The 14,938-nt window shown below is 56.6% G+C and overlaps 9 protein-coding genes across 9 annotated transcripts; 6 read left to right on the top strand and 3 right to left on the bottom strand.

The window, feature by feature from the left end:
• Positions 1-112: 112 nt before the first annotated feature.
• On the bottom strand, positions 113-1,320 carry BDY17DRAFT_300164 (uncharacterized protein). Its single transcript, XM_033734016.1, has one exon. It carries the CDS (start codon positions 1,074-1,076, stop codon positions 177-179), a length of 900 nt encoding a protein of 299 aa, XP_033588614.1. The 5' UTR covers positions 1,077-1,320; the 3' UTR covers positions 113-176.
• A 718-nt stretch (positions 1,321-2,038) lies between these two features.
• BDY17DRAFT_325539 (uncharacterized protein) lies at positions 2,039-4,323 on the top strand (the record flags this gene model as incomplete). The annotated part of the gene is made up of 2 exons (XM_033737375.1): positions 2,039-2,194; positions 2,269-4,323. The coding sequence occupies 2 exons, from the start codon at positions 2,039-2,041 to the stop codon at positions 4,321-4,323; spliced, it is 2,211 nt and encodes a 736-aa protein (XP_033588613.1).
• Positions 4,324-4,694: 371 nt separating this feature from the next.
• BDY17DRAFT_300162 (3-alpha--hydroxysteroid dehydrogenase) lies at positions 4,695-5,765 on the top strand. The gene has a single exon (XM_033734015.1). It carries the CDS (start codon positions 4,991-4,993, stop codon positions 5,750-5,752), a length of 762 nt encoding a protein of 253 aa, XP_033588612.1. The 5' UTR covers positions 4,695-4,990; the 3' UTR covers positions 5,753-5,765.
• Positions 5,766-5,787: 22 nt separating this feature from the next.
• BDY17DRAFT_176189 (uncharacterized protein) lies at positions 5,788-6,298 on the bottom strand. The gene is made up of 2 exons (XM_033729858.1): positions 6,162-6,298; positions 5,788-6,099 (listed from the first exon to the last, which is right to left on the bottom strand). The coding sequence occupies exons 1-2, from the start codon at positions 6,206-6,208 to the stop codon at positions 5,823-5,825; spliced, it is 324 nt and encodes a 107-aa protein (XP_033588611.1). The 5' UTR covers positions 6,209-6,298; the 3' UTR covers positions 5,788-5,822.
• Positions 6,299-6,329: 31 nt separating this feature from the next.
• Positions 6,330-8,121, top strand: BDY17DRAFT_300154 (uncharacterized protein). The gene is made up of 4 exons (XM_033734014.1): positions 6,330-6,773; positions 6,852-7,107; positions 7,172-7,476; positions 7,599-8,121. Exons 1-4 carry the CDS (start codon positions 6,568-6,570, stop codon positions 7,780-7,782), a joined length of 951 nt encoding a protein of 316 aa, XP_033588610.1. The 5' UTR covers positions 6,330-6,567; the 3' UTR covers positions 7,783-8,121.
• On the bottom strand, positions 8,122-9,285 carry BDY17DRAFT_300151 (uncharacterized protein). Its single transcript, XM_033734013.1, has 2 exons — positions 8,740-9,285; positions 8,122-8,613 (listed from the first exon to the last, which is right to left on the bottom strand). Exons 1-2 carry the CDS (start codon positions 9,059-9,061, stop codon positions 8,510-8,512), a joined length of 426 nt encoding a protein of 141 aa, XP_033588609.1. The 5' UTR covers positions 9,062-9,285; the 3' UTR covers positions 8,122-8,509.
• BDY17DRAFT_176152 (uncharacterized protein) lies at positions 8,896-9,886 on the top strand. The gene has a single exon (XM_033729857.1). It carries the CDS (start codon positions 9,171-9,173, stop codon positions 9,732-9,734), a length of 564 nt encoding a protein of 187 aa, XP_033588608.1. The 5' UTR covers positions 8,896-9,170; the 3' UTR covers positions 9,735-9,886.
• Positions 9,887-10,038: 152 nt separating this feature from the next.
• BDY17DRAFT_311633 (nucleophile aminohydrolase) lies at positions 10,039-12,225 on the top strand (the record flags this gene model as incomplete). Its single annotated transcript, XM_033735557.1, has 1 exon — positions 10,039-12,225. The coding sequence occupies one exon, from the start codon at positions 10,039-10,041 to the stop codon at positions 12,223-12,225; it is 2,187 nt and encodes a 728-aa protein (XP_033588607.1).
• Positions 12,226-12,408: 183 nt separating this feature from the next.
• BDY17DRAFT_300146 (VHS domain-containing protein) lies at positions 12,409-14,881 on the top strand. The gene is made up of 2 exons (XM_033734012.1): positions 12,409-14,570; positions 14,629-14,881. Exons 1-2 carry the CDS (start codon positions 12,660-12,662, stop codon positions 14,827-14,829), a joined length of 2,112 nt encoding a protein of 703 aa, XP_033588606.1. The 5' UTR covers positions 12,409-12,659; the 3' UTR covers positions 14,830-14,881.
• The last annotated feature ends 57 nt before the right edge of the window (positions 14,882-14,938 follow it).

Here is a 14,938-nt window from a genome sequence, read left to right as displayed (position 1 = left end):
GGGTCATATGAGCGCAGCTCCGCCCGACATCGGCAACCTCGGCTGCCCACGAGGCTGAGAGGAGGATGCCATACGGTCCAGTCATTGACCTATACTCGCTCCTCGATTGAGAACCAGGCTCGTGTCAAGCAGATAAAACAAGTTTAAAAATTCACAATCTATTCTACTCGACTCGGCTACTCGTAGAACACCAAGCATCGTACCTCAATCGACTGCCTTCCCGGCGCGTCTTCCGGAGTATTGGGATCAATGAAAGCTGTATGCGGCGTGCGGACCGCAATGCCCTTCTTGCCGTTCGGCATCGCATCGCCCCATGAATCAAAGCACTTCAGCAACATCACCTCATCGGGAGTCATATCCTTAACATAGTGGAAGCGATGTTGCTCGCTCGCCGCCACAGCCATCGTCTCGCCCTTGACCTCATACCCCTCCGCGCTGTCATACGTCTGCTCGGAAGGCAGCTTCTCCTTCCCACGGTCGTCGTCATCCATGGCAGAATCGGCGCGCTTGGGGTACATCAGATCGACAGGCACAAAGTCCTTGGGCGATGTAGAGCGCCAATCAATCACAGCAAGCGGGAAATCGCTCGCCGGATTCTCAATCGGCCGCCACACATTGACAATCTGGTATCGCCCCTTGAGCAGCTCCTCCGCCTCGTCGGCGGGCAAATGCCGCCTCACTCTTGCCGCCGCCGCCTCAGGCGTTTGATCCACATGCACCTGCTGTACAGGCTGGCGCGGCGAATCCGGCTTCCGTCGCCGAATGGTGTGGTCGAAAATCACCACCTTCTTGACGCCAGGCTGCGTCTTCTTCAGCAGCGCGACCACTTCATCGTAGTAGGGGCCGCGCACGGCGGCGTCGTCTTCGAACAGCTTTTCTTTTGCGGGCTCGCGGAAGACGGCGAAGCCGCTGTTGTCGGTGGTGAATTCGTGCTCGCGCCCGCGGATGTTGTAGACTTTGCGGGTGTGGTCGAGTTGTTGGAAGGATTTGCCTGGGCCGTCGACTTTGGCCCACGGTTTGGTGCTTGTCGAGCTGGTGGGGTCGATGTGCTTGAAGATGGAGGTGGTGGTGGCCATGATTGTGGGAGGAGGGGTGGTGTTGTGGTTTGAACTCGGAGTGCGACGATTTTGAGGATAGAGGAAGAGATGGAGAGTTACGTGGTGAGAAGGCGATCGCTTGGAGTATTCAATGCTCCAGAACACGCATTTGTCAGACACCTGAGTCTTGCGTCATGGCCGTGGCAAGACTGGATGGACCCGCAATGCCGAAAGTGGAGGGAACTGCCGATGCTTGGAACCTCAGTCATCACCTCATCTCACCTCAACTCACCTTTAGTGAGCCTTAGCCTTTCCATCTCCACCAGCGTTGCATATCCAGTAGGCCCCCGCGATACACGCAGATCAAGACACCCTGGCTCTCACGCGTTCCACAATGGCATGGATGAAGGTTCTTAAGCTGCCGGGTCGTTCGCGCTCTCGGGATGCTGCATCGCCAGCCACCATGGCCGAGACGCGGCCGTGCCACCCACGACAACATTCACGATACAACCTGGTCTCGAACCACTAGCAGATCCGCGCTGCCTTTGTCTACCCAAGAACTACACAGTAAGTGGGACGCGACGTCATTCACTTCTGATACAGACAAACGGTGTCCGTTTGTGCAATCACGTAGGTGCCCGTAGCGCGTTTTGTTCGCCACCAAGTCTTTTGTCACGCATTAAACGACACTTTGCTGCCTCATGGGCAATGTTTGGGGCCACGTCAGAGATTCACCAAATCATTCACCAAAACCAGGTGTGAAGTTTGCAGCGACATCTGCATGATCAGATCGTCTGCCTTTGCACAACCTCCGCTCTCTTCGCAACCTCCGCTCTTTTCACGACATCCGCCCCTCACATGCGACGCCCCTTCACAGCCTCCCTGTTACTTGGCCCTCTGCATCTTCCCGATTCCCTTACCGTCCCAACGCCTGCAGCTTCGGATTCCCCCCTCCTCCAACCTATCCGGCACCACTGTCGGAGCAGCTGTAGCCCGTGAAGATGGCCTCGAAGTATTATGCCAATTGCATGGAGAACCTTGCGTATGACAAAAAGGTCCTGGAAGCTGCAGAGAAGAGGAAGGGCCAAAAACGGAGGAACAAGCCGACGAGGTTGGATCTGGAGCTGAATCACCAAGTGTTCCGCGGACTGAGACAAGTATATAACCCACCCCTCTGCGTTGCTTCCCCTTGATTCTTTGTTACTGACTCGCTTCGTATTCGGCTCATTAGGAAAGTCAGATTCGACGATACCGCTCGTACCATGAGTACCCCCCGTCTACCACGCCCATGGCTTCTCTGCAACCAATCAGCATCTCTGATCTTCGACTCGAGACCCATCATTGCGGCAGAGTTCTCTTCGTACATACCTTTGGCAATCCTGTCCTCTGTATGGCCATTCGAAACATCGTGGAGGACGTCAATGGCGATGTCGAGCAGCTCGCTGTGTACAATACGCCCAAGACTGCCACTCTAAAACACGTGCTACCAGGGAACTGCGTCTTCGCCATCAAAGAGCCCTTCTACGAAGCCAGTGAGGATGGCTTGTACGCCATCCGAGTCGATCACCCATCTGACCTGGTGCAGCTGCAAGTCACAGACGCACTATTTCCACAGAAGTTCTTGCCTCAGATCACGGAGCCGGACAAATCCGCAATTGAATACAAGGTCGCTGGCAACGCTGCTTTCAGGCGGAAGGACTATCTCCTTGCTCGGCACCTGTATACGCAAGCGTTGCAGCTCAGCGGACCGGCGGATGAACTGACACAAATCCTCTTGCGGAACCGTGGCGTGGCCAATTTCAATCTCGGGCGCTACGAAGAAGCCGAGACCGACGCTCGGGCATCCATCGTCGCGTCTACAGACATGACGGATTCGAAAAAGGTTTCACTGGACTCGAAAGCTTTATACTGTGCCGGGAGAGCCGCGTACGAGCTCCGCAAATACCAGGAAGCTGATGAGGCCTTTCTGAGCGCTCTGAAGCTCACTCCAAACGATCCAGATACGATGCGAGAGCACAACCGCTGTTCACGCCGCTTGTACGAGCAAAGCGGTGGTGATTACGACTTCGAGCAAATGAGTCAATCAGCCACAAAGACGCATCGACTGGACCATGCCGACTTCACTTCCAACGTTGCCGTTCGGTCGGCGGGCAAGCGCGGCAGAGGATTGTTTGCCTGCAAGGACATCAAGGCTGGCGAGCTCATATTGTGCGAAAAGGCGTTTCAAGCTTGTTTTGCTTCAGAGTGCAACGCCTCCCTCCTGGGCGAGATCAACACTGAGCGTGGATACTTCGACGCTGCGGAAGGGTTGGTGTTCGATACCATCGACAAGGTGCGTCGCAATCCCGAGGCGGCGAGTCGCTACCTGGAACTTGACGATGGCGGATATCAGCCCAAATGTCCACCAACGTTGGTCGACAATACAACAGTGGTCGATTCATTCCTGGTCCGAGCCATCATTCTGCAGAATTGCTTCAAATGCCATAACGTTCGTTCGAGCGACCACTACTGTTACGTTACACCAGGCTCGCCAGACGTAGAGGCGCGTTCGGCGGGAATCTGGATTGCGTCGTCTTACATCAACCATGCATGCGTCGGCAATGCCTTTCACTCTTTCATGGGAGACATGAGGATCGTTCGAGCTGTCCGCGACATCGCTCGTGACGAGGAGATCCTGGTGCCGTATCGCTGTACTGACATCGACCACAATGACGTTCGCAAAATTCTCAAAGACATTCAGGGCTTTGAATGTGATTGTATCGCGTGTGTTGCCGAGACAAAGACCCCAGATGCGCAGCGCGCGCATCGCACCAAGCTCATAACTGACATCACCGCCTTCATGTCCGCTCAGCTAGACCGACCAGGTCTGCCAAACAAGCATCACATCAATCGCGGGAAGCAGTTGTACAGAGATCTGGAAAAGACCTACGACGGCGATAATTACAAGAATGTGCCCCGCCTGGGAATGATCGTTCTCGGAAGCTGGCTGTGCGGTATTCAAAGGACATTTGTGTGCGCCAAGGAAACTGTGCATGCTGCAAAGGCGGTCATGAGCCACGCGGGATTCCACGTCGAGGTCAAGCAAGGCGCTTTAGTCGTGCAGCGGACTAACGCATGCCTTGATCCCTGCGTGACTGGTATCGTCGTGATTGCTGCGCACGCGTATGTTCAGCTGGGGGAGATTGGTATTGCGGAGCAATTCATGGTCTGGGCTCGGGAGATGCATGTCACGGTGTGTGGAGAGCTTCGCGGCTTCGATAAGCTCTATCCCAAGCTTGCCGTTTGAGGAAGTGGACAACATGCTATGCTGTCGATTCGGGCGTACGAAAGACTTGTGGCTACAACGATGCGTCAGCTGCAGTAAGGTACGACATCGCCTCAAATCTGGCCGGACAACAAATGGCCGCCCCTGATGTATCGGCATCATCGACCAAGATGACGTGTGACCAAGTATATGGAGATTACTGTGAGAAGAAGAAGGGATACCATGAGGGCATGAGATGACTTGAGAATGCGGAGGGAATTTGTTACGTTCGGCAGCTGGACACTGGTGAGAGTGACCATTTCGCCCGATAGCTCGTAGTTTTCCTGACCCAGCAATGACATGACTTATGAATCTGGTCCTTTACTCACTTAGATTGGCTGACCTGTTCAGGCCGAGAAAATGAGCGATTCTCCAACAATCTGTCAGCTGAACTACCGCTGCATCGATCGAGGTGTACTCTTCGCAGTGCATCCGTTCCAGTCACGTGTATGAGGGCAGTAAGCAATTATGTCAGCTCCTGCCCGAAGAGGAAAACGGATAAGGCTGCCGCGCTGCGACGTAGCCGCGGCGATCAAACTGCCGGAAATCCTACTTCACCGTAAGGTCTTCACTATCAACTCTCACCGCAGATGCCATTCTTATAGTCGGCAGACCGCTACCCGGACTCTGAAACGCAGGATAGCCTAGGATGCCCAGCGTCTCAGGCAAAATCATCGTCCTCACTGGCGCGGCATCAGGCATAGGTCGGGAGACGGCAAGATACCTCGCATCCCAAGGGGCCAAAGTATCCATCGCCGACATCCAAGAACAAGCTCTTCAAAAAGTCGCAGCAGAAATCGAAAAAGCAGGCGGCGCCATATTCACCAGCGTCGTTGACGTCCGTAATCGCTCTCAAGTCGAGGACTGGATTCGGCGCACCGTTGACAAGTTCGGGAAACTTGATGGAGCTGTGAATCTCGCTGGAGTTTATGGTAAGCAATCGGGCCTGGCGAATATCGAGGAGATCGAAGACGACGACTGGGACTTCGTGCATGCGGTCAACGTCAAGGGTCTGCTGAATTGCCTGCGGGCCCAGATTCCGGAGATGCGACATGGAGGGTCGATCGTGAATGCATCGAGTGTGCACGGCTTGCAAGGGTCGGCGAAAACCGCGGCGTATGGAGCGAGCAAGCATGCGGTTATCGGCATGACGAAATCGGCGGCGAAGGAACTTGCGCCGAGAGGAATCAGGTGCAATTGTATTTGTCCTGGGGTGATTGATACGCCTTTGGCTGCGAGGGCTGCAGCTGCCCTGGGAGCTCGTGTTGATGATTTTAAAGGGGTTGCGCCTCTTGGACGGCTGGGGACGCCGCGGGATATTGCGTATCATGTGGAGTGGCTGTTGTCGGATGGGTCTTCGTACATCACTGGGACTGCGCAGAGGAATGATGGGGGGTGGTTAGATTATTAGATGAGAAGCAGGTGAAGTAGCTTCTTTCGTTCGAACGGACGGCTTGACTGAGCTCGTCCATGCCGATTGTTCACATCAAACAGCACCCACATCCACTCGCAAGATCAATACCCGGGACGTCACTGCGAGCTGGTCCGACGCCCCATCTCAATCCGACCTTTCTCCACTGCATCATTCGTCTGCGTCGCATATCATACGTCTCATAGTCACAGCGCGGGCATTCGCCTTCAGGTGCCCATCTGCCACGCCACTCAGGCATCTCTGCAGGACCATACGGCTGTTCGGAGGTGAAGTCTGGACATGTCATGAGGTCCATGCCATCGCCACATGGTTTGTAGAGTTCGATCCTGAATCAATCTGTTAGTTGATTTCAGGGAAAAATGGACGAGCTGGATGGTTGAGGGCATACCAGGTGTGGCCGCATATCCGCGATTTCCAGAGTAGTGTGCGGCACATAATGAAGCTTCAATGCAGGCATCGGCATGAATTGCTTTGATTGCGGCGAGCGACAGCCTAAGCACAACGCTTGTAGTGCATCCGCGGGGCGGGAGCGGAGGTTATTGGACGCCTTGTAACGCCTCACCTCGTTTTTATTATATTTAAGCGAATTCAGTCGTCTTGGCAGCTACATAGATCGCGGTCCTTTTGCTAGTTACAACAACATTCATGCTCGAGCTCGTGCTCTGCGCAGATGGCGCGAGTATGATAAAGGAGGGCAGTATAAAGGATGGCAGTCGCCCGTGCCTATCTGAGCCTGCCTTTAGCACACAGTCTCTTCCTACTCCACGGCCTTGCTCACCCCGATTCCAGCCGCCATGCTTTCCTCCCACCTCACTCTCCTTTTGTGTGTCGCTTCCACTTCCGCACACTGGCTGCGTGGAAAAGGGGACATTTTCTGCCACGAGGTCACTGGCGCTGTCGCTGCCTTTCACGCGCAATCGCCCGCCTCCTCCTTCTGCTCTTCGTACCTGCACGTGCCGGGTCCGACGACAGTCACCCATCAGACACACACATACTCCACGTGAGCTAGCGTTCTCTTTCTTGCCCTTGCCATTTGCCCAGGTATATACCTCTGCTGACACGCTACGCCGTTGCCCAGCCTTAAGACCATAATAAGCTACGCCGCCACCATCACCTCCACCGCTTCCACCACTTCCACTGTCACTGTGTCTCCCACCTGCACCGGTGCCGGCGTGGCCGGTCGCAGGGCAAAGAGAAGCGTGTCTAAGCCGCAAGTCTTGGCCCAGTGGACAGCATCCGCCATCCTCTCGTCTGCTTGCAGCTGTCTTTCCATCACCCGCTCGACCGTAGTTGTCGGAGCAGCCACCACCTCCACCTCCACAACCGTTGTCAGCGTGAGTCCGCATTGGCGCCCTCGGATTTGGCAAGGCAAGTGCACTGTTGCTGATGTGAGCCTAGTCGACCGCGACTGTCACATCCACTCCGATAACGACCGTCCTTATCCCACCATCCGGCTTCAAGCTCTACGCGACCACAACTCCGCCGCCAGACCCTCAAACCTTCACTTACTCCACCAGCATTGTCTACACCGTATCCTTTAGCGCACAGGGCTCGTACCTGGCACCAGTTCGTAACGCAGAATTCACGGAGACAGAAGCAGGCGCGGCGACCTGTTCTCTCATCGGCACCGCGCTCAACTGCGGTGGAGAAAACTTTACCACCATTCCCGCCGACTATGACTTGCCGGCTCTCAACCAGGAGGTGTAAGTTCTACCCTGCCCGCCCGTCTGCCCCCAAACACCCCAATCCTACCCGTTTCCCTTGCCCAGGGATGGCACCGCGTCTTTGCAGTGCGCTGACCTCTGCCAATTGTGCGACCATGCAGCGGTCGGCAGATATCCTGTGAGCTTTTTACAACGCCAAACGACCAATGCGCGTTGAACTGCCTGAACTATGCTGGTGGAACGCCACTCAACCAGATTTGTGACTCGGACGGTCCCTATCTCTGGACGATTCCTGGGTCTGAGTCCTCCTGTGTTACCTTTGCGCCTGTAGTACAAGAGGTATGATTCAGGAGCGCACACGGACAAGCCCCGGATCTTCTGATCGATCGTGGAGCGCGTGACACTTGTAGCCGACGCCGGCGACTGTCACAAGGCTGGCGTGGCTGAGACTTCATAACTCCCTTTCTCGCTTGGTCGTCGTAGCACCTTACGGCGAAACTCTTCTTGCCCCCAGGAATGTATTCAGGCAAATCCGAGAAGTTAGTACAAAGGATCCGCCATCGAGCAACTCAGGACAGGCATTGAGGAAAGTGGTGATCGCGCACGAATGGAATTTGTTTCACTCTCCTGTATTTCAGAGCAGGGTTGAATACCTGTCTTGCTGACATCGGGCAACGTGCAACACCTCTCAGGCATCAGTGCGCAAAATGTCGCGCTTTTAAGCTCTACATGTACATTAAGGAGGACACGCATCCGCCCATTGTCGTCTCACGTAAGACATATCTCTCGCCTGTCGCCACTCACCGAAAGCACCGTAACGGCTTCCCGGCCCCAACGATGATCACTATTCCAGGTCAATCATGTGACGCAGGCGTCCATCCAACAGACCGAATCCGGCATTCGCAGGCGGAGTGCGGCTGGACTCAATCCTTCAACGATTCGGAGAAGGCGATGGCCGTGGGCGGCTTTCCCTTAGCGAGGCCATGCATGTCGTGCATGTCTAGCCACTGCAAATTCTGGATGCAGGATTCCGACCACGAGACGGCCTTCCACGTGGGCGCAAGAACTCGGCTCATCCGCGCTCGGGCGTCGGCGGGCTGTATTCTGGATCGTTCTCTGCCAATTCCTTCTCGCGGATCGCGCGCATCAGTTCGTAGAGCTGTGCGAGCTGTTCGTCTGTGACACGATGTAACCGTCTCAGCACATGAACCCATCACATGCAACTCGCCACCCAGCGACCCAGAGAAAAAGAAAAAAACCTGCTTGCGCAAAATCCACATTCACCCGGGGGGGACCACTCACCGCTCATCTTGTCAATCTTCCCCCGATCCATCTTCTCGCCCCTCCAGCTCGCGCCCTCCACTTGCTGCGCATACGACTGCCATTCAGTCAAGAAGCCGATGATGTGCACCGGATTCTCCACATTGCGATGGGCGCGGAATTCGCTCTTGACGTACTCGTCGCCCAGCACGCGCATCTCGGTCGGGAGGTGCTTGCGGTGGCCGCGCAGGATGCGGCGGTAGAGGGGAATGGGCGGCAGCAGGGCCGGCGGGGCGGGTCTGAGGCCGGCAGATTGCGTGCCGATGGCAGAAGGCAGGGCCCGGACTCGTGGCGTGATGCGCATGTTGTTGAGTGGCTCTCATGTACTGTGATGTAGGAGTAGGGGGGGGAATCCAGAGTGGTTGATGGAGTGGTAGCTGGGTGGCAGCGGCACATGTGAAGTGGAGCCAAGCATGCAACCCGAAGGAAGATCGCTGAACCCGCGCCAGACTCTGGGCGCGCGGGGCGGGATTAGGTCATCTTCGCTTGCCCTTCTTTTCTGCTTCGGGAAAGTGCTTCTACCTCTATACGTCGCAATCTCCGGCTGCTCCTGTACGCTTGCATCACTCGACGTCTGTCTCCATCATCATCAGTTGCGGCCCTCTGACAAACAACACACGCTGCGTGCACGTGGGAGTATTGCTTCTGGCCGCGATCCGTGGTTGCTTTCGTTAGAACGAAAAGCTAACGATGGCCCAGCATGCACCCTTGCTGCAAGGTGGCAGGGCGGTGACGGAAGTCCAGCGAGCTACTGTCGCCCGTCGAGCCTAATCACCCCTACTCCCGCGCACGGGGTCGAGTCTACCCACCGCCCTACTGCGCAACTACCCGCCAGGGCGATGGGCATCTACCTCGTGCCGCGGTCTAGATCGGCATGTCTGATTGCTTGCGCCCGGGAAGGAAGCGGCCGTACATATGCACGTCACGGGCATGCGACTGGAACCGGGTGGGCGGCAGAGACGTTGGACGGGAGATGACGCGCTAATGCAGCGAAGGCGGCGTGCTGCAGCACACGTTGTGCCAACGAAATGCGAGTGGCGACATGCTACTGCAGACTTACATCAGTTCCTGGCCGGCGGGCCAATGCCACCTTCAATCTCGACGAGGTTCCAGGTCGATCCTTTTTTCCCTTGTCACGGTCCGCACGTAATCTCCTGCGATTGCCGCGAGGAGTACATAAGACGATGATGTCCCAATCATGCCGGCATTATCGAGGTACCTGCCAATCACTGTTTGCATGCGTAGAGAGCTGCCTCGATTTCGACTACAACCTTCGTCATCATGTGTGGCTTAAGCGTGTGCTTCCATCTCAGGAGGCCCGACCAGGGCAAGAAGAACGGCCAGCATGAGGAACAGCAGTCACGACTCGCTGCTCAACTTCACAGCAGTGTCGAGTCAATGCGACATCGAGGCCCGGACGCCAAGGGTGTTTGGATCTCCCCCGACAACGGCATTGGAATTGCACATGTGCGCCTCGCGACCCGAGACTTGAGTTCCAATGGAAACCAACCCCTCCACAGCGCAATGGGCGACGACATCCATGTCGTGGTCAACGGTGAGCTCTACTACGACCCGAGTCTACCAGAGGAACTCGCCAAAGACTACAACTTCCAGTCGACATCGGATTCGGAAATGGCCATTGCACTCTACCGGAAGTACGGCGTAGGGTTCGTCAAGCACCTTCGCGGTGAATTCGCACTCGTCCTCTACGACGGCAAGGCGCAGAGAATCGTCGCGGCGCGGGACAGATTCGGGGTGAAGCCGTTGCACTACGGTGTCTTTGATGGACGGCTCCTGATCGCTACCCAGGCCAAAGGAGTTGCCGAGCTGCTGGATCAGCGCCAACCCTTACGGTGGGATCCCATCTGCCTTGCACAAGGTGGCGGGCACTACGGGAACCGGACATTCTTCGAGGGCATCCGGAAGTTCCCCCCCGGTCATGTCCTTGTCGTCCACCGTGGCCAGACAGAGCCCCTCAAATTCGAACCATACTTCCAACACAAATTCGCAGCCAACGAGGGTGGACGTGACGACCGACCGGCCGAGCAGCTGATTGAGCAGCTTCGTGCGCATCTCCTCGAGTCGATACGGATTCGACTGGACTCAACGGATGTGCCAGTCGGAATTTTGCTCAGCGGTGGTGTGGATAGCAGCGCGGTAGCTGGAATGGTTGCCGCTTATACTCGGGAACGGGCTGAAGCCAGTGGAAAGGAGCAAAAGGAGTTGCCCATCTGTTTCACCATTGGCTTCCCGGGAGACGACGAGCTGGACGAATCGTTCATTGCACAACGAACCGCCGAACACCTGGGTCTTCCAATCGAGAGAGTGGTCGTGTCCGAGGAGATACTCGCAAACGATTTCGACGAGGCGTGTTGGAAGGGCGAGACTCTGATGTGGGATCTGCAACATATCGCAAAGAAGGCTCTGAGTCGACACATCAACGGACGGCGCTTCAAAGTCGTCCTCAACGGCGATGGATCAGACGAGTTGTTCGCCGGCTACCCCTTCTTCGTCTCCGCCAGACTGGAAGACGACGACAAGGTGCGCGCTCCTGAACTGTCAAGCGCAAGCACCGAGGTACGGAAAGAACTGAAGGAACGATACGCGAAGAATCTGCAATGGTTCGGCGTGGAGGACGCGCCTCAACACGACAACAATCCAGCAGCCCGCGCCCTCGGCCTCCCGCCTGCCTTTTGCAACCTGGGCATTCCCCGATATGACGTCTGGTTGAAGGACGAAGTGATGAACATGAGCGATCCCTTCCAGGCGATTCTGGAATTGTTCTCAAAGACCGAAGTGGAGGAGATGGCGACTTACCATCCCCTACATCGCGCTCTTCTTGCATGGAGCAGGACGGTGTTGCCAAACATGGTCATTGCCGCGATCAGTGATGGTGCAGAAATGGCGCACTCGGTTGAAAGCAGACCGCCTTTCCTCGACCACATCGTCTCCGAGTTCGCATCAAGCCTCCCCGTCGACGTGCTGGTCCACTTAAAGGGCGAGGATGCGCCGATCGAGAAGTGGATCTTCCGCGAGGCAGTCAAGCCGTACGTCACCGAGGAGGTGTACGCTCGACGCAAGCACGCGTTCCGCGCTCCGTTCCGATGGAAGAAGGACGGCCCACTCTACCGAAAGCTGACTTCCCTGATTTCTCGCGAACACATTGACCAGTTGGGCTTCGTGGACTGGAAGAAATGTCACGATATCGTCGATCGATCGTTTGAAGGCGACCAGCTGCTTTTCCGACAGGCGATCTGGCTCGCTCAGCTCATCTCGATAGGCCTGCAGTTTGGTGTGCAGCCTTGGAAGCCGGAGACAGAGGCGGTTGAGCAGACGGTCAAGGCGACTCTGGTCAAGGGACAGGTCGGCGAGAACTGGGAGGACGAAAAGGAGAATCGGAACGATGTGGACAGCGGCAAGATGTTCCGCGTCGATTCGACGGAGTTTACGAACTGGCGGATTCAGTGATGTGTCTTTACGGTTACGATTGTTCGATGATAGAGGATCTCATACGTCTGTGATAGATGTAGATCTGTAGTTTATATGGGATTCAGCAGCGTTGACGTTCTTTCAAGGTGCTTAGTACTTGCATTTGCTTACCTACTTGCATAACTGTACATTACACGGCATATGTATGGCGTGGACGTGCGTCGGAAAGGGCCGAGAGCTTAAAGCCACGGCCTGCGACATCCCACCGACGTCCGCTGCTCCTCGCTGAAGCATTGAATCTCTCCCCAACCTCCCGCGGGCAGCTGGGTCCCCGTATTGTATTTGTGTGGCAATCGGCTGCTGTATCATCCAGCCCTTCCTTGCAAGTGCCTTGTCGCCAGCTTGTCTCCCGGCAGGGGTCATCACACCCGCCCTCCATCCCCATCTGCCTAAACCCCACCGCCTCCTCCAGCATGGAGGCCGCATCGGCGCGCTACGCCGCGCGAGACCGCTTCGCCTATCCCACCGAGCCCGCGGCCACGCCTCTCCAACGCTACATCCAAAATGCCTGCTCGCCCGAGAACTTCGAGCCCAACCTCGCCCTCTGCCTCGAGATAGCAGACCTGATCAATGCCAAAAAGGGCAACGCCCCGCGCGAGGCCGCCATCTCCATCGTCGGCTACATCAACCACCGCAACCCCAACGTCAGCCTGCTCGCGCTGGGCCTGCTGGACATTTGCGTCAAGAACTGCGGCTACCCTTTCCAGCTGCAAATCTCCACCAAGGAGTTCCTCAATGAGCTGGTGCGTCGGTTCCCGGAGCGGCCGCCGTTGCGCACGACGCGGGTGCAGAATCGCATTCTGGAGTGCATTGAGGAGTGGCGGCGGACGATCTGCGAGACCAGCAAGTACAAGGAGGATCTCGGCTTTATCCGGGATATGCATCGTTTGCTGTCCTACAAGGGTTATACGTTTCCGGAGATCAAGAGGGAGGATGCGGCGGTGCTGAATTCGAGTGATGGGCTGCAGAGTGCGGAAGAGATGGAGGCGGAGGAGCGGGCGGCGCAGAGCGCCAAGTTGCAGGAGCTGATACGGAGGGGCACGCCGCATGACTTGCAGGAGGCCAACAAACTGATGAAGGTCATGGCTGGCTACGACACGAGACACAAGACTGATTATCGCGCGAAGGCGGCGGAGGAAGTCGGCCGTATTCAGCAGAAAGCTAAGCTGCTGGAGGAGATGCTTCAGGGTTACCAGGCTGGGGATGAGATCAAGGAGGGCGATGTGTACGAGGAATTGGCCAGCGCTCTGGCCTCTGCGCACCCTAAGATTCAAAGGATGTGTGAGGAGGAGAGTGAAGACACGGAGGCTGTTGCGAAGCTGTTCGAAATCAACGACAGCATACACCGGACCGTGGAGAGGTACAAGCTCTTCAAGAAGGGCGACATTGAGGGGGCGAACGCCATCCCCAAGGGCACACTTGGTGTCAGTGGTGCGGGAGTGAAGACGGGTCCCGGGAACGAGCTCTCCTTGATTGACTTCGGAGGACCCGACGATGTTGCTCTCACTCCCACCCAGAGCGCAACATCCGAGCAACAGAAGCCAAAGGGCAGCGCGCTAGAGGACGATCTACTAGGCCTGAACATGGGCGATGGCAACTACGGCCAGGGCGGCGGCATATCGCTGGGAAGCAGCAGCGGTCCCTCCAACGGCGTAGCACCAAAGAGCACCGCGGACATCATGGCGCAGTTCTCCCAAACACAACGCCCTGCCGCTCCCGCGAACCCGATCTTCGCCTCTCCGCAAGTGATGCAACAGCAATCGCCGTCCATCCCGCAAGCATCGAAGCCGCCAAGCGGCGATCTCATCGGCTCGACCTCGCAGTCTGCTTCCACTTCAACAACACCCGTTCCGCCCGCATCACTACTCGCCCAGCGGCATCAGCAAGGCAAAAAGTCCGACCCGTTCGCATCCCTCTCCTCCGCCACTCCTCCCCGCCAAGCGTCCCCAGCCAACTTCCAGCAGAGCGTCCTCCCCGACAAATCCGCCACCCCGACTCCCCTCACCAAATGGCCCACCCCTCCGCGCGTAGAGCGCGCATCAACCTTTGACCTCCTAGGCATGGGCAACGGCCAGGTGCCTCCAACCGTATCCGCGCAGCGCGCCCCCGCAGCGCCAGCGGAGAAGAAAGCAGACGACGACGAATGGACATTCAGCTCCGCCTTGCCAGACCAACCGGCCGAGATTGTCGTCATGAACTCCAGCATTCGGACCGTGTTCACCGTCACGCGCCTCAGCGAGTCGGAGCTGGAGATGCGCAGTCGCATTTCGAACGCTACTGCTTCGGCGATTGAGGGCTTGACGTTTCAGCTTGCTGTTACTAAGGTATGTTGCCTCATCCTTCCTTTGATTTTGCAATTCTTGGTGCTGATTGAATTGATAGGGCTACACACTCCATCTCCAACCCCAATCTGGCCGTGTCCTCGGCCCCAATCAGCAAAATGGCATTACGCAGACGATCCGCTTGGAAGGCGTGGAGAGGGGGAAGGGCATGAGTGTCAAGATGCGGTACCGGGCGAGCTATAGCCTGGGCGGGACGGTGACGAACGAGCAAGGGGAGATTGTGGGCTTGGGGGTTCCGTGAGGGTGGAGCGGAGATCTATAGATAGCGGTTGAATGAATCTTTCATGATGAGATTGAAACGGCTGTCGTTGAGCGGATTGAGCTTTTGTCTGCGTAGTCGCGTTTCCATC

Source organism: Neohortaea acidophila (assembly GCF_010093505.1).
Source record: "Neohortaea acidophila strain CBS 113389 unplaced genomic scaffold BDY17scaffold_7, whole genome shotgun sequence".
In the NCBI taxonomy this organism is placed as follows: domain Eukaryota; kingdom Fungi; phylum Ascomycota; class Dothideomycetes; order Mycosphaerellales; family Teratosphaeriaceae; genus Neohortaea; species Neohortaea acidophila.
The sequence above is the reverse complement of the archived record's forward strand: the minus strand, read 5'-3'. Positions and strand labels throughout refer to the sequence as shown.

Excerpts from the sequence above, each read along its gene's own strand:
- BDY17DRAFT_176189 (XM_033729858.1), bottom strand. The coding sequence starts at position 6,208 with ATGTGCCGCACACTACTCTGGAAATCGCGGATATGCGGCCACACCTG. Across the intron at positions 6,100-6,161 it reads CGGATATGCGGCCACACCTG|GATCGAACTCTACAAACCAT; the intron begins GTATGCCCTCAA and ends AGATTGATTCAG.
- BDY17DRAFT_300162 (XM_033734015.1), top strand. The coding sequence starts at position 4,991 with ATGCCCAGCGTCTCAGGCAAAATCATCGTCCTCACTGGCGCGGCATCA.
- BDY17DRAFT_176152 (XM_033729857.1), top strand. The coding sequence starts at position 9,171 with ATGCAACCCGAAGGAAGATCGCTGAACCCGCGCCAGACTCTGGGCGCG.
- BDY17DRAFT_300151 (XM_033734013.1), bottom strand. The coding sequence starts at position 9,061 with ATGCGCATCACGCCACGAGTCCGGGCCCTGCCTTCTGCCATCGGCACG. Across the intron at positions 8,614-8,739 it reads GAAGATTGACAAGATGAGCG|ACGAACAGCTCGCACAGCTC; the intron begins GTGAGTGGTCCC and ends ATCGTGTCACAG.
- BDY17DRAFT_300164 (XM_033734016.1), bottom strand. The coding sequence starts at position 1,076 with ATGGCCACCACCACCTCCATCTTCAAGCACATCGACCCCACCAGCTCG.
- BDY17DRAFT_300146 (XM_033734012.1), top strand. The coding sequence starts at position 12,660 with ATGGAGGCCGCATCGGCGCGCTACGCCGCGCGAGACCGCTTCGCCTAT. Across the intron at positions 14,571-14,628 it reads TTCAGCTTGCTGTTACTAAG|GGCTACACACTCCATCTCCA; the intron begins GTATGTTGCCTC and ends TTGAATTGATAG.
- BDY17DRAFT_300154 (XM_033734014.1), top strand. The coding sequence starts at position 6,568 with ATGCTTTCCTCCCACCTCACTCTCCTTTTGTGTGTCGCTTCCACTTCC. Across the intron at positions 6,774-6,851 it reads CAGACACACACATACTCCAC|CCTTAAGACCATAATAAGCT; the intron begins GTGAGCTAGCGT and ends GCCGTTGCCCAG. Across the intron at positions 7,108-7,171 it reads CCTCCACAACCGTTGTCAGC|TCGACCGCGACTGTCACATC; the intron begins GTGAGTCCGCAT and ends ATGTGAGCCTAG.